We start from the raw sequence: 16,266 nt of genomic DNA on the forward strand, positions 1-16,266 counted from the left end.
CACCATGCATGGCTAACTTTTTCTTTCTTGTATTTTTAGTAGATATGAGGTTTTACCATGTTGGCCAGGCTGGTCTCAAACCCCTGACCTCATGTGATCCACCCACCTCGGCCTCTCAACGTGCTGGGATTACAGGTGTGAACCACAGTGCCCAGCCCTGTAAATTTATTTTCAGTTAACATAGACATAGCTCTTATGTGCCAGACACTCTTCTAAGCTCTTTGCCCACATTAACTAAATTAATCTTCACAAAAACCCCATGAGGAGGTACTGTTATTATCCCCTATTTAGCTGATGCGGAAACCAAGGCTCAGAGAAGGTAAGTAACTTATCCAAAATCACACAGCAGAGCTGGGATTGCAACGCACGCAGCCTGGCCCCAGAGCCTGAGCTCTTAATCATTCTACTCTGTACCTTCATTGTAAACATTTGTTGAGTGACTGTTCATTTTTTAGCATAGCAGGGTTGATGGATCCATGAGGCAGAATAGTGAAGAGAAGAAGAGAAGGAGTGGAGGTCAGGGGCTAAAGGCTGTGATGGTAAACACCTGGAAGAATTGCACCCACTCGGTGTGGCAGTAGGGGAAGGGGCCTTCCAGGGCTGCGGGCAGCTGGCTGGGGTCCACATGGTGGCTGAGGGCCTTCAGTGAGGTCAGCACCTCCACCTGCAGACCAAAGAATCAGGAGAACCAGGGACTCAATGTGAGGACAGTCATTTTAGAAGGTCCTGCCCAGATCCCTGCCCCAGCACCAGTTCACCTCCCAGAAGTAAGGCTGACTCCAGCTTTAAAAGTTGCTTTGTGGGCAACCAATCTTCTCTGGAAACTCTTACAAATCAAAATTCAGAACCAGACTCTAGTTAAGGAATGGCAAATAAACAGCACTCATACTGCCACTCTCCTAGCCTGTGCCCAAGGCAGACATCATTAATCAATCATAGCACTCGCTCCCTCTGAGCTTGGCTCCTTCCCAGTACAGCTCTCCGGGCAATCACACAAACGGAATGAAGCTGGCCCTTGTGATGAAACTTGTTTGTAATCCTTGCATAGTTCCCTGAGGAGCCACCAAGAGCTGTTTCTTTCTTGGGGCTGGTGAGAAAAGTCACTAAATCCCAACAGTGTCCCCTAAGAGATGGAAGAAGAACTAGGTGACTGCTTCTCCCAGGCAGAGAAATTTGAGGTTTATGTTAGGAATAGCTCCAGTACCTAGGCTTGGGATTCGGTGGATTCTGTGGTTTTTTTGGACCCACCTGATATTCCTGCTACTCAAAGTGTGGTCCATGGGCCAGCAGCACCAGCATCACCTAGGGCATGCTGGAAATTCAGAGTCCCAGGACCCATCCAGAACTACTCAATCAGAACCTGCACGTTAATGTATTTCCCCAAGAGATCAGTAAGCACATTAAAGTTGGAAAAGCACATCTCCAGCCCACAATGTGCCTCGTCACTCACCAGAAGGAAGGAGAGTTTGAAAATCACATCCCGAAGCAGGACAGAGGACTGACTGCCCATACTCATTATTGTGGTGTATGGCACTAATTAAAGGGAGCTGCAGGGCTCTTTCCTGCAAAGTCCCACTTCAGCTCCACATTTGTATTAATTAGGGCGAGAAATACAGGAAGAGCAGGTCTGACCACAGTGTGAAAAAGGCACTGGAGTCAGGTGACTCCAGCTCTGCGTCTAGCTTGCTGTGCGGCCTTAGGCTTCAGTTTCCCTCTCTGAAAAGAAAGGGAGGAGGGATGGACCAGATGAAGCTTTTCAAATAGGTTTCATGCCATGTGCAATTCTCGATCATGTGGCAGCACCCACCAGGAGTTGCTAGGATAGCCAGAGAGAAATCATTCTGTGACTGATTTGACGATGCCTGCCACGGAGCTATACTGGGGAGTGGTAGCGCTCAGGCCTCGTATTTATTGCCCTACACTAGATTATTTCAAGGTCTCTTCTAGCTCATGAATTCTGCAGTTCTCCCTCCCCTTAACCCTAGCTCAGCTAAAGCCCAACAGCTCCCCTCCTCAACGGCCGACCCTGAGTCCCCCTCACCTGGATGTCAGGTAATGTCTGCAGCTGGAGAGCCGCCTCCTTCTCCCCCAGGAAGAGAATAGCGCGGATGGAGGCTGGGACCTGAGCCTGTCAAAGACAACCACTGCAGAGTTGCTCTGCTCAAGACTTCCTGAAGCCTCACACACTTTGATTTCCTCCTTCATCCCCTGCAGGCAAATGGGCCACAAGGACAGGATGGGGCCCCCCCATGGCTGGGACCTTTGTGTGATATGTTTGGACCATGAATCATTGGTTGGAAGTCATGAGAGCAGGAGGTTCAAGCTGCGTTGCAAACCTTTCCAGATGACCTGCCCCTCTGGGCCTCAGTTTGCCCATCTACAAAGCGAAGGAGGTCAGACCATAAGGTAAGCAGATGCAGAACCTCCATTGACTCTGCTGCCCATAATGGCTGGATATGAATCTCTTCTCTCCTCCCTTCTCAGCTCATGGGCTTTATGTGATCTAAGTCTAAGCCAATCAGTGTGTAGCATTCACGCCCAGGCCACAGGGTTGGGTGTGGAGGGACTCCTGAACCCACTGTAACTGAGACACAAATAAATGTTTGCTGAGACCTCTGGGAAAATAATCTCTTACTCTTTCCTAGTGGATTTAAATTAGACACCATGTGAAGTCAGAGCTGCTGGGAGCCATCCGGCCACCAAGGGGCACGGGGTGCCAAGCGGGGTGGCTTGGCATCCTTCAAAGAGAACGGGGTCAGAAATGGAGAGAGAGGAACCAGATTCTAGTGACAATAGCTAAGCCCTTGGATCGAGCCATACTTGAAACTGGACTTGGCTCCTGGACTGTCCAGTGACATGAACCAATGAGCTTCAAGCTTGTTAGGGCTGCGTTTTCTGTTGTCTGCGGTAAAAGTTCCCGCTTGAGAGTCCTGGTCCCAGCCCTTAGCACTCCTAGGCTCTGTGAATGTCAGGAGGCCCCTGGTGGCTTCCGGGACTTACTAGGCTAAGGCTCTCCACCTCCCACTCACCTGGGTGGCCTGCAGGGCACTGACCAGACCAGGCTGTGGGGGCTGTTTCCTGGCATCGATCAGGACCGCCAGCCCCTTGGCTTTATCTTCAGGCCTGCGGGTGGTAAACAGAATGGACGGTCTTGCTGGATGGCCTTGGACAGGGGGCAGAACCTAGTGGAAGGTGAGGGAACCTGGCTGCTAGAAACCTTCATTTACTGATGAACTCTTCATCCTGTAAGACCAGGTTCCAATGCCCCTTCCAGGAAGTCCTCCATGGTTCTTCTCCAGGCAGAGCCCTTTGCTTCCTTTTTGGTGCTCCTGCAATACCTCATACAGCCCTCATTTATAGCCCTACTATTCCTAACTCTAGCAACTAACCCAGGTACAGTAGTCGAGTCACTTGGGACTCACCCACTTTTTTGTGTAGGCAGAATCCTTATTTTGTTCAAGAATCCAACTCCTTCCAAAAAGCCATGTTCCCCCAGAGCCTGGCTTCTGATTGGTTGAGGCCAACAGTAGTGACCTAATTCATCTGGCCAGTGATTGGTTTAGATGGGGGAGGGTCATGTGACTTAAATGTCACATGACCTTGGCCAATGAGATGTGAGGGGAAGTTTTCTGGGGAAAGGGGCTTCTGGGAAAGACCTTCTCTCCTTTAAAAAGTTCTTACAAAGAGATATGAGGCAGAGTCATAGAATGATACATTTCCTTAACAGATAAAACATTTTAAATGGGAATTTCTGTTGATTACAGCCAAAACACTCTCCCTGGTTCAGCCACATTGCACTGAGCTTACAGTGGGCCACTTTTCAGTGACTATCTTAGGATTTTCCAAACTGGCCCAATTTTCAAGACTTGTTAAAATACAGATTCCTCACCCCTCTCCTCCCCCATCCCCACCCCTCTAGCCATCTGGCCAGTGGGTAAAGGGTGGCCAGGGAATCTGTGTGGTTCCAAGCACCCTTGACCAGTCTGATGATCAGGCAGGACTGAAAAATAGCTCCCAACTGCCTTCAAGCCTTACAACCACTCAGTGCACAGGCAAAACCTGAAGTGGCCCAGTGGGAGGGTAGAGCTGTGGTGCTGCCATTAGTACCTTGTGATTGGGCAAGTGATTTCATCTCCCTGAGTCAATTTCATAATGATAGTACTGGCCTTATGGGCTGTGGTGAGGGCTGACGAATTCATTCGTGTAAAGCACTCAGTGACTGCACAGAGCAAGTAAACGGGATGTAAGTATTTGCTATGATTATCCTAGAAGGGGAAACTGAGCACAGAAAGGCCCAGTGACAGATAGTGACAGGAGGCTCTGGGAGGTGATTTCAAGTCTCTGGCTTTATGTCCTTGCCTCCCTCTGGCGATGCCCATGCTGGACAGTGATTTGTTTCCAGACCTGTCTCTGGTACCAACCTGGAGGCCCTTAAAAGGCAGGGCCCGGTGTAAGGAGCCTCTGTCCCTAGCACCATGTAGCATGAAGCCAAGCCCAGAGCAGGGGCCCAGCCAAGGTTCATTCAGAGCACAAGTGGAGAAAACCAGCCCAGCACACAAGCACCTGGTGTGCACTGCACTCCACAGTTTACATCGTCCACACCCCCTCATCCCTGCCACTTGTGCCCAGCTTGGTCCTTAGAGCCCTCTTGGTCATGCCCTTTATTCAGGCGAGCCTTGGGGAGGGGAGGTTATTTGCCTATGGTCCCATAGCCAGTGGGTGCGATCCCAGAGCTCTGTCTACCACGCTAGTCACTTTCCACCACAGAAAAGAGGGTCCCATCTCCCACTCAGTCCAGAAAAGCCACTCCACCTTGGAAAAGAAAAAAAAAATGTCAGTGACCAGCAGGTGGCAGTGATGGCTCCAGTGGGGTGGGATGCATGAAGAAAGTTCCAGAGGGTTCTATCACCTTCCACCTCTTACCCCCAGCAGCAGACCTCTAGGTTGAGTTGGAGCTTATTAGCCAGTACTGAGCAGTGTCCCCTCTAACACTGCCCTGGCTAGGGGCTGGGTCCCAGAGGAAAGGAGGGTGCCTCTTCCCCAGCCAGTCCATTAAGTCTGAATGGTGGTGGGGGTAGGAGTGTTAAGAGAAGCATTAGAAATCAGCCTGAGTCCACTCATCATTCACTCACTCACTCACTCATTCACTCACTCACTCATTCACTCATTCATTCACTCACTCATTCACTCACTCATTCACTCACTTATTCACTCACTCATTCATTCACTCACTCATTCACTCATTCATTCACTCACTCATTCACTCATTCACTCACTCACTTATTCACTCACTCACTCATTCACTCACTCATTCACTCATTCACTCATTCATTCACTCACTCATTCACTCACTCATTCACTCACTCACTCACTCATTCACTCACTCACTCATTGACTCACTCACTCACTCTTTCACTCTCTCATTCATTCATTTACTCATTCACCCCTTTCCTTTGTTTATTAAAATATTTATAATTCAGATGACAGTTCAATTATCACCTCCTCAGGGAAGGCTTTCCCGATTTCCCAATTGAAATTAACATCCCCTATTCTTCTCACTCTACAACAGTGGTTCTCAAAGTGTGGTCCCAGACCCAGCATCTGTTATCGCCAGGAAATTTGTTACAAATGCAGATTTTCAGGTCCCACCCACCTTCATCAACTGAGTCAGAAAATCTGGGGGATGGGCCCCTGTAATCTGTTTTAACAGCCCACCAGGTGATTCTAATGCACCCTCCTGTTTGAAAACCAGCCGGGCGCAGTGGCTCACCCCTGTAATCCCAGCACTTTGGGAGACCAAGGCAGGTGGATCACCTGAGGTCGGGAGTTCGAGACCAGCCTGACCTACATGGAGAAACCCCGTCTCTACTAAAAATACAAAATTAGCCGGGTATGGTGGCGCATGCCTGTAATCCCAGCGACTTGGGAGGCTGAGGTAGGAGAATCGCTTGAACCTGGGAGGCGGAGGTTGCAGTGAGCTGAGATTGTGCCATTACACTCCAGCCTGGGCAATGAGAGTAAAACTCTGTCTCAAAAAAAAAAAAAAAAAAATTCGAAAACCACTGATCTATAAACATCGCTCTTCTCTTCATCACAATGACACTCCGGAAAGCTTCTTGGCCATGGTTTGTTTCTCACACTCTGTCCGTCTCTCTCACCAGCCTGACATGACAACCCCCCAATGGCAGGGACTGAGGCTGTTTTGCTTTCCCCCAGCATCTCTCTGGGGACTGGCTCTGTGAACAGACGACTGGATGGAAGGCTATGGTGCCTCTCCACTCAGTGTCTGGTCCAGGGCTCTGGGCCCAGAAGGTTGAGGTGGGGATGGAGCAGTCAGGGTGGCCCAGACCCTTACCTGGGGATGGTGCACAGGTAGGAGAGTAGCTTGGTGACCTCTGAAGCTGTGCACCACGGCGCCTCCCAGGCACCCTCTGTAGTTGACACCAGAAGCAGGGGCCGCCCAGCCCTGTCCCGGCCACCTGGAGGACAGAGGGCACACGTGAGCAGTGAGAACTTTGGTGGGGCCCTCTAGGGAACCTCTCCTGTGGCCTTCACAACTGTGGCCATAACGGTTCCTTTGCCTGGAGCACCCTTTCTCTCCTTCTCCTTCTGTGAACTCTGACTTCTACTCATCCTTCGAGACCCAGCTCAAACGTAACTTCGTGAGAAAAGGCTTCCCTGAATCTCCTCTGCACTCCCTCTGTGTAGAGTACGCGGGCAGCCAAAGCTCATGGTGTGATCTCTGCGGTCACACAGAAAGCGGTCAAGTCTCTGCACTGACTCACTGTGTGTCTGTGGGCAAGTCAGTGCACCTCTGAGCTTCAGTTTCCTCATCAGCTAAACAGGGGGAATAATCTGCTGAGCTTATTAGGTTATTTCAAGGATGAAATCAGACAGCCCCTGAGAAGCGCTTAACACACAGCAAGAGCTCAGTGAATGATTGAGTGGCTCAATCATAGGTCGTTACAATGATCACCGTCTCTGTTCTCATCTCCAGTCTAAGGGGTGGTGAGTGTGCAGCCCCGTGGCCACCAGCTCACAATTTCTGCTTGCAGACTTTCAACCCTGGGTTCCCGACAGGCTATTTCCTGTTCCAGAAATCTAGGCTGTGTGCCTCACTCTCCCCACAGGGGTCATGAGGCTGAGGCTCCAGGAGCCAGTACAGCCCATCCTCATGGGAGGAAAGGGGAGGGAAAGTACAGCAGCGGGGAAAGAGGCCCAGGCTTCGGGAAACCACACCTGTCCCGCAGCCTGGACTCAGAGCCCTGCACTTCAGTCACCTCACTCCAGGATGCCCTGCGATGGCCACCAGCCACTCCACGTGGGCACCACCCTCTGCAACATGCAAAACCCTTCACAGCTCACGAAGCCTTGGACAAACCTAACCACCTTCACAAGTGCTGCCTTACAGGAGTCCAACCACCTGGAACATTCTTTCACATATGTCTTAAAATCTGACATAATTTTTAAAATAATAAAAAAAATTGTGTGTATATAAATGTGTATCCATATATATCAATGTTATATCCTCTTGCTATTATGGATTTGATCTTTTTGCTAATATTCACTTACAAATTTCAGAAGTAAAGACATTTTATTGGGGCTAAGAGGGGAGACTTGAATAGGAACTGGAAATTGATTAGTATGAGGACATTATTTTTCATTTTGTTAGGGGGCCAGGCGCAGTGGCTCATGCCTGCAATCCCAGCACTTTGGGAGACCAAGGTAGGAGATGGCTTGAGCTCAGGAGTTTGAGACCAGCCTGGGCAATGTAGCAAGACCTTGTCTTTACTAAAAATTAAAAAAATAATTAGCCAGGAGTGGTGGTGTGTGCCTGTGGTCCCAGCTGCGCAGGAGACTGAGGTGAGAGAATCGTTTGCGCTGGGGAGGTTGAGGCTGCAAGAACCATAATTGTGCCACTGCCCTCCAGCCTGGGTGACAGAGTGAGACCTTGCCTCAAAAAAACTTTTTTTTTTTTTAATCTGTTAAGTGTACTGATGGTATTGTGATTATTAGGGAATGCACTGAAATATTTAGGGGATAGAATATGAAGATTTGTAATATTTTTATAAATTCTTCAGAAAAAAATAGATGAAGCATGACAAAATGTTAAGATTTATTAAATCTGGGTAATAGGTACATGGGTATTCATGATACTCTTCTGTCTACTCTTCTATAGGTTTGAAATTTTTCATAATATAAAAGTCAAAAAGAAGGTGAAGTCATTAAACCATGAAAAAAAATGCACAACTTGTGAAGACGGAGGTGCTAGTACAGGTCCCTCCAAAATCCTATCACAGCTGCTGGATCCCTTGGGTCAGGAAATGCTACATCACGTACCTAGGTCCATTTTGCTGATGAAGAAACTGCAGTGAGGAAGCAGCTTCCCAGTCCCCCATGGGCCTAGGTCCCCAAACTCTCTGCAAGGGTAGAGACCATGCCTGATTCACCCCTTGAATTAGGGGTGATGGTGAGCCTTTTGTCAGCTATAAACCTGAGGCCTGGAACTCAATTGCAGCTCTGATGGTGCTGCACTCCCCTGCTCTGTAACTTTCTATGGCTCCTTATGGCCTTGAAGAGAAACTGCAAGCTTCTGGACCTGGCACTGAAGTATCTCAGGCCCTGCACACTCTTCCACCCTCATTTCATACACTAGGTGTTAGGGGCGAAGCTATGACCCCCACCCCTCCAAATTTGTATGTGGAAGTCTTAACCCCCAGTACATCAGCATGTGACTGTATTTGGAGACAGGGTGTTTAAAGAGGTAATTCAGTTAAAATGAGGTTACTGTGGGCCCTAATAGAATATGACCAGTGTCCTTATAAGAAGAAATCTGGACACAGAGGGAAGACCCCATGAAGACACAGGGAGAAGATGGGCCTTTGCAAGCCAAGGAGAGAGGCCACAGAAGGAACCAACCCTGCCAACACCTTGATCTTGGACTTCCAGCCTTCAGATCTATGAGAAAATGAATCTCTGTTGCTTAAGCCACCCATGTTATGGCAGTCCTGGGACACTAATATACTATGTCTCCCCTTGCCACCAACGACAGATGATACCACCCAGCTTTGTTCACCCTATTCCTTCTGCCAGGTATGCCCTTCTGTCCTATCTCCATCTGGTGAAATCCCCCTTATCGTTCAAAGACCAGCCAAGATGCCACCTCCTCCAGGAAGACCTCCCTACTGCCTTCCCTCTTTAGAAGCTCTTCCCCAGTCCCAGGTTCCCAAAGCAAATGTAGGCCTTTGTGAGATCCTGCAAGACTGAGAGCCCTTATGGGTGTACACTGGGTCAAACTCAGTGTTGCATCCCTGTGCTCAGCACAAGGCTGGATAATCAACGTCTGTGATTGATTCATGAAGGAATGGAGGGTTAGAGCAACACCTCTCAAACTCTGATGGGCCTGGGGATCTTGCTAGAATGCAGATGCCAGTTCAGCAGGCCTGAGATTCTGCCTCTCCCCCTAGCTCCAAGGTCATGCTGATGTAGGTAGTCCCCGGACCTCACTTTGATCTGCAAAGGGTTCACATACTCAGGACGTTCCACACCGGGACACAGTGGCCATGCGATTGGTTCACATGTCTGGTTCCCCACACTGCCTGGAACAGGGCTCTGCACCCCCACACCCAGTGCCAGCTGAGTTGATTACAGCAAGGGGCAGTTCTCCACCTGATTTGTCTTCGGCTGGGCCAAGGAGATCCTTTTGCCCCAAATGTTTTCCTCACTTACCAGCTGGCACCAGAAAACCATCATTAGCATCTCAGAACCTTGGCTTAAGCTGTGCTGTTCACAGATACTATGAGCCTCAGGTGAAAATGAGGATTGCAAAATGAGGGTGGTGGGTAAGCCGGGGTTGCCCAAAGTTGCTGAAAAATGTGCTGTATCTGCCAGCAGCAAGAAGAGGCACTCCAAGTTTGGGGAGGGAGGAATGGTAAGTAATTGAATTTGCAAGCAATTAAAAACATTTTCCATGTCAAAACAAGTGTGAATGTATTGTATTTATGGATATTTAAAATGTATAGAAATTTTAAAGACAAAAAGGATTTCAAAGATCTGTATGGAGCAACTGAGAGCTCAAGGTGAGGCCTCAATCCCAGGGGCTCTGTTCATTCTCTTCCGCATTAGGGATTTTCCAGTGAAAAGACAGGGAAGCCCTCTCCTAAGTCTTCGTGCCTGTGACCCCAAAGATGTCTATGCCCTAATCCCCAGAACCTTGAATATGTTACCTTACATGGCAAAAGGGACATTGCAGATGTAATGAACGGCAGGACCTTGAGGTGGGGACATTATCCTGGATCATCCAGTCTAATCATAGGAATCCTTAAAAGCAGAGAACTTTTCCTGGCTTTGGTAGGAGCAAGTGCCAAGATGGATAGAGGGTGAGGGAGATGCAACATTGCTGGCTTTGAGGATGGAGGAAGGGGCCACAAGCCAAGGAAAGTAGTGGTCTCTAGAAGCTGGAAAAAGCAAGGAAATGGAGTCTCCCTTAGAGCCTCCAGGAAAGAATGCAGCCCTGCAGACATCTGGATTTAGCCCAGCGAGATCCATGTTGGGCTTCTAACATACAGAGCTATCAGATAATACATTTGTGTTGTTTCACATCACTGATTTGTAATAACTTGTCATGGCCACAATGGGAAACAAATACAGTGCCTATTAAACAAAACCCCATCCCCAGCATGGGAGCAGACATGCACATCTGCGTGTTGATCAGTTTCTTTCCTGAGAACAGATCTTTATGGGAATTTTACGGGGAGACCTGCTTCATGGGGCTGGCTTGGAGCAGATCTAGATCTTGAAGCACAGGCTCTGGTGACTATTTGCGCTACAAGGAAACTCCAACAGAGGCCAGTGTGGACGCAGAGACACCAGCGAGGAGACCACTATAGCAGGCAAGAGACCATGCTGAGTTGGACTTGGGTGGGGTGAAATCAACAGATTCTGAATACAATTTAATGGAAGAGTTGACAGTTAACAAACTGAATGTGGGGTATAAGAGAAAGAGAGCAATCAAGGATGATGTCGTCATCTTTTACTGCCATGAGGAAAGATTGGAAAGTTGGGAAGTGTGGGGTGAGGGGATGTGAAGTCAGGAGTCCATATTTGGACATGCTAAGTTAGAGATGCCTGTGAGTCCTCCACGCAGAGACATCAAGTAGTAAACAGCTGGATGGATAAGTCTGGTGTTCATGGCCAGGACCCAGGCTGGAAAAATCAGTGTCAGGGTTGTCAGTGTGGAGACAGCATTTACAGAAAATATTCCACCTCCTGGATGAGATCGCCTAGGAAGTGAGTGTGGATGGAGAGGAGAAAGAGACCAAGGACTGGGCTTTGGGGGCCCTCCAGGATTTACAGGTTGTGGAGATGAAGAGGAGACAGGAAAGGAGGCTGTAAAAGTGTGGCCAGTGAGGTGAGAGGAGGACTGGGTGACTGAAGATCTAACGGCAAGTGAAGAAAGTCTTTCAACAGGAGGAAGTGGCCATCCGTGCCAAATGCTGCGGAAGGGTCAAGGGTGATGAGGACTGAGAATTGATCCCTGGATTTAGAAACATGGAATACAATGACAACCTCGGCAAGACCTGTCTGAGCGGCACAGTGGGGAAGGGATTCTGATTAGAGTGAGTGGAAGAGAGAAGATGTGGAGACAGGGAACACAGACAACTCTTTTGTGGAGTTTTAATGTACAAGGGTGAGGGTGGGAACATGGGGGCCTAGAATGGCCGGTTTCAAACTGGGCAATATTGCAGCATGTTCTCAAGCTTATGGGAATGGCCCAGAGCCAAAGAGGGAAGATGATCCTGTAGGAAGGAGAGGAGAATCTTGCTGGAGGGATGTATTTAAGGAGGTAGAGAGGAACAGAGCACTGGTTCAGGATCAGCCTCGGGCACATGGACAATTCATCCGTACTAGAATGCTGAGCCTGTGGGTACAGATGCCAGCAAGCAGGTGAATGTGGTTCACAGAGAAGGAGTTCATAGACTTCCTTCCAATTGCTTCTGCTTACTCATTAAGACCAGAAGGAAGGTCATCAGCTGAGATTTAAGTTGGGGAAGGTGGTGTTGAAGGTCCAAGGAGAGAAAAGGTGTGAAGTCATCACACAGGACTGTGGGGGAGTCATTCAGGACTCTGGAGGTGAAGTAGGATCCACCGGCACCACTGGGACCCCCGGAGGTCAGTGGTCAGGAATCTAATACAATTAGCCTGCACAAATGTGTGGATTTTTCCATCTTTGTTCAGCTTGAGGGTGCAGGTAGAGAGTTGGATCTCATGGAGGTTGAGATTTCTCCAGGTAAGTGTGAAGGTGAAAAGAAAGCGTGAGTGTTTGCAGCGAAGGATTACACAAGCCTGGAATCTAAGCTAGAAGAAGCGAGGAGGATGTGAGGTATCAGTAAGACAACGGATGAACGGACGTGACTGGGGGACACGACGATGGGAACAGATGAAGACGACGATGGGAAGGGGTGGATGGATGGATGGAACGGATGTGGACAGATGATGGAAGGTGGATGGATGGATGGAAAGGAGGACATGGATGGAGATGGAAGGAGATGGAAGGATGGATGGAGATGGATGGTGGATGGATGGATGGATGGATGGATGGGAGGATGGAGATGGATGGAAGGATGGATGGATGGATGGATGGAAGGATGGATGGACATGGATGGAAACATGGACGACGCAGATGGACGGGTGACGACGGCGGATGTGGTGGATCACGACGGGAATGGATCGTGGTCATGATCGACGGCCGGACGCAACATGGACGACGTGGAATGGACGGACGGGGGATGGATGGTGGACACGACGGACGGGGAGGGATGTGGAAGGATGGATGGATGGAATGGAATGGATGGGACATGGATGGAAGGGATGGAGGACAATGGATGGATGGAATGGATGGACACGGATGGAATGGATGGAATGGAATGGAATGGACATGGATGGATGGCAGACTGGTGACGACGGGATGATCGCAGATCGACGACGGGGAATGGACGGACGGATGACACGACGACGGTGATGACGCAGGATGATCAATGATGACGGGATGGACGGCGGGGACACGACGACGGTGATGACGGCAGACATCAATGACGACGGAATGGACGTGGTGACCGATGACCGTGGGGAAATGGACGGTGGATCAATGACGACGGATGGACGTGGTGGACCACCGTGGCCGGACGTGGTGGACAACACGACATGACGATGGGGAAGGGATATGATGGGGGAAACATGATGATGGGGAGGGATGTGGTGGGGGAGACATGATGATGGGAGGGATGTGGTGGGGGGGGCAGGAAGACGGGAGGGGGAAGGGGGGTGGTGGAGGGTGGGGGAGACATGATGGGGAAGGGATGTGGTGGAGGGTGGGGGAGACATGATGATGGGGAAGGGATATGGTGAAGGGTGGGGGCGACATGATGGGGAAGGGATATGATGGGGGGAGATGTGGTAACAGGGAAGGGATGTGGTGGAGGGTGGGGGGAGACATGCTGGGAAAGGGGAGTGAAAAGGTGGTTGAGCCAACAGGTTCAAGGTTTTGGGAGGCCTGAAGATGATGAAACTTGGGGCAGTGGGTGAGCTGGAAAGAGAAGCAGTGGTAATGAAGGAGTGGGAGCCTTAACATGAAAACCCACCTGGAAGAAGTTGGTTACAGGGGATGCCATGGGGGGAGTCATGTGGGGAACAAGGACAGGATCACTAGAGAAGAGTAAGACAAAAAACGGACAGAAGGAGCATGCGTGTGGACATTGCTCATTCGCGCAGCAAATGCTTTTTGCACATGTACTACGCATCAGGCATGTGAGAGCTAACAGTGCATGTTGCAATCACCAAGAATTACAACAAGAGTAACTGAGGAAAGAGTGACAATGAGCCAGGTGCTATCTGCCTGTTCTCCTCCTCTTGAGGAGGCCCAGAGAGGGCAGTGACTTCTCCAAGGGCACACAGGGAGCTAATGACAGAGTTAGAACTAAAACAAAGGTCTTCTTCCTCCCACAGCAGAGCGTTCCATGGACAAAATCTGAGCCCTTGGCACATAACAGCCCTAAGAGGATCATGAGATCCTTTGTGTACAATTAATATAGGAACAAACAGCAGGAGCCTCAGCAAAGATGACCAGGAAAAGGACAGATAAGGTCTCCTGGGAGCTGCAAAAAGACAGGGCAGTGCCCAAGGTCCTGGAGAGATGTAGAAGTCTGTAAAGTAAAATAGTATTTCAGGACAGTCAGTCTCCAGAAAGCACTGTGGTTCTCTTGCCTCTAGACCTTTGCACATGCTGTTCCCTTTGTCTGGAACACTGTTCCCAACTCTTCACCTGGATAATTCCTATTCATACCATAGGACTAGGCTTTCCGTTACTTCCTCCAGGAAGACTTCCTTGGCCTCTACTACTCTAAGCCTCAACGAGGGGACTCATCTGTGCTTCCACAGCCCCCTGTCCCTCCCAACTGTCACACTTTGTTTACACTGGGTTGCAATAATCTGTTGTGATAACCTGTTGGCTTTTCCCCACCACTAGAATATAGGTTTCCTGAGAGCAGAGAACACATCAGACTTGTTCTCTTATGAATCTCCAGTGCTAAACCCAGGATCCAGTAAACATCTATTACAACAATGAGGAAATATTAAATAGGAGTGATAAGACCTTCTGTATTGGATGCTGCTAGTACCCCAAACCCAGATCCCCTCAGCAGGCAGAGAACCTATCCCCAGAGTCTGGAAGTACCAGCTGTCAGTGGCTCACAGATGCCGCCTCTGAGGAAGCGCCCTGGACTGAACTGGATCACTGGCTCCCCCTGCCCCACCCCATTCCAGGATTAGCCCGCAGTTCCTGCAGTTTATTAATGATGGACAGACTGGGGATCAGCCCACAGTTAATGACTGACAGACAAGGATTATAAAAGGCCAGTCCCCTATGCCTTAAGCTGGAGCCAACTCTGTGGGGCGGGTCATGCCCCAGCGCTCTCCCTGGGGTCAGTCCACAGCCTTGCTTGGTTCCTTCCCCTGCCCTGACCCTCTGTCCTTCTTCTCAGAGCCCTCCTCCAATAAGTTACTTTCCCAAAAATCTATGTCTCAGGTTCTGCTTCTGGGGAACCTGATATCCACCTTGGCTGCCTCACTGATGGATAGACAAGTAGACAGACAGACAGACATATAGATGGGTGGATGGACACCAACAAATTGCTTTCATCTATTCCAATTCTCCCATGGGAAAGATGAGGAAACTGATGCCCAAGGAGGCTTTGTCTAGAACCTAGGCCTCCAGGGCTTTCCCTGCCTCCCCTCCACCCACCAGCACCTGAGGATGCTCTGGGGCCCCCAGCTCCCTCCCCACCACCTCCTGCTTGAATCCCCTGGAACCTGGCAGGCATGCTATCCTGGAGCGGAAAACCCTGACACCTAGAGCCCCAATCCTGGGCTCAGGCCCTGGGGGCTCCTCCTCCAGGGTGGGGCCTTTTTCTGGGGAGCCTGCAGAAGCTTCTGGGAAGGCAGCCTTTTCCTCAGTCAGTGGGCTGGAGGCAGTGGCTGGGCCAGATGTTTTGGTCTGAGGTGATCCAGCTGGGAAAAAGCAACAACAAAGAAAAGGATGTTAAGCAGAAGGTGGGCTTTCTAAGGGGAAAATGTTTCCTCTTTCTCCTTCTGACTAATAATAGCTTACAACTATTGATCTCTCTCATGTGCCAGGCATTGCACTAAGCCCCTTACTTCTAGTGTTACTCCTCCCGAAACCTCACTTTTTTTTCTTTAGAGACAGAGTCTCACTCTGTTGCCCAGGCTGGAATGCAGTGGCATGAACACAGCTCACTGCAGCTTTGAACTCCTGGGCTTAAAAGATCCTCTCACCTCAGCCTCCCGAGTAGCTGAGACTATAGGCACGCACCACCATGCCCAGCTTTTTTTCCTTTTCCCTCCCCTCCCTCCCTCCCTCCCTCCTTTCCTTCCTTCCTTCCTTTCTTTTTTCCTTCTTTTCTTTCTTTCTTGGAAATTCCTGGCCTCAAGCCACCCAGATTCTCCTGCCTCAGCCACCCAAAGCACTGGGATTATGGGATAAGCCACCACACCTGGCTTCTCGTGTCCCTTTGAACCCTTAAAATAACACCGTGAAGTAGGTGACATTCCCATTGCACTGATAGGGAGACCTGGACTCAGAGAAACTCAGTATTTGGCCAACGTCACACATCCAGTGTGTGGCAAAGGTGGGGTGTGAAATCAGGCAGTTGTAACACAGTCACAGTGCCTTGCTCAATTCCAGACATATGA

General features: G+C 49.7%; 1 protein-coding gene across 2 annotated transcripts in view; it reads right to left on the minus strand.

Moving 5' to 3' along the window:
- KIAA1755 (KIAA1755 ortholog) overlaps window positions 1-16,266 on the minus strand; it is a 50,235-nt gene that overhangs the window by 14,668 nt on the left and 19,301 nt on the right. For both annotated transcript variants that reach the window (XM_031656751.1, XM_031656752.1), the window contains exons 4-8: window positions 15,367-15,564; window positions 6,356-6,479; window positions 3,030-3,123; window positions 2,042-2,128; window positions 548-664 (exon numbers count right to left, since the gene is read on the minus strand). In XM_031656751.1, the coding sequence (XP_031512611.1) occupies window positions 548-664; window positions 2,042-2,128; window positions 3,030-3,123; window positions 6,356-6,479; window positions 15,367-15,564 (620 nt within the window). The remainder of the gene's footprint in view (window positions 1-547; window positions 665-2,041; window positions 2,129-3,029; window positions 3,124-6,355; window positions 6,480-15,366; window positions 15,565-16,266) is intronic.

Source organism: Papio anubis, chromosome 16 (assembly GCF_008728515.1).
Source record: "Papio anubis isolate 15944 chromosome 16, Panubis1.0, whole genome shotgun sequence".
Taxonomy (NCBI): Eukaryota; Metazoa; Chordata; class Mammalia; order Primates; family Cercopithecidae; genus Papio; species Papio anubis.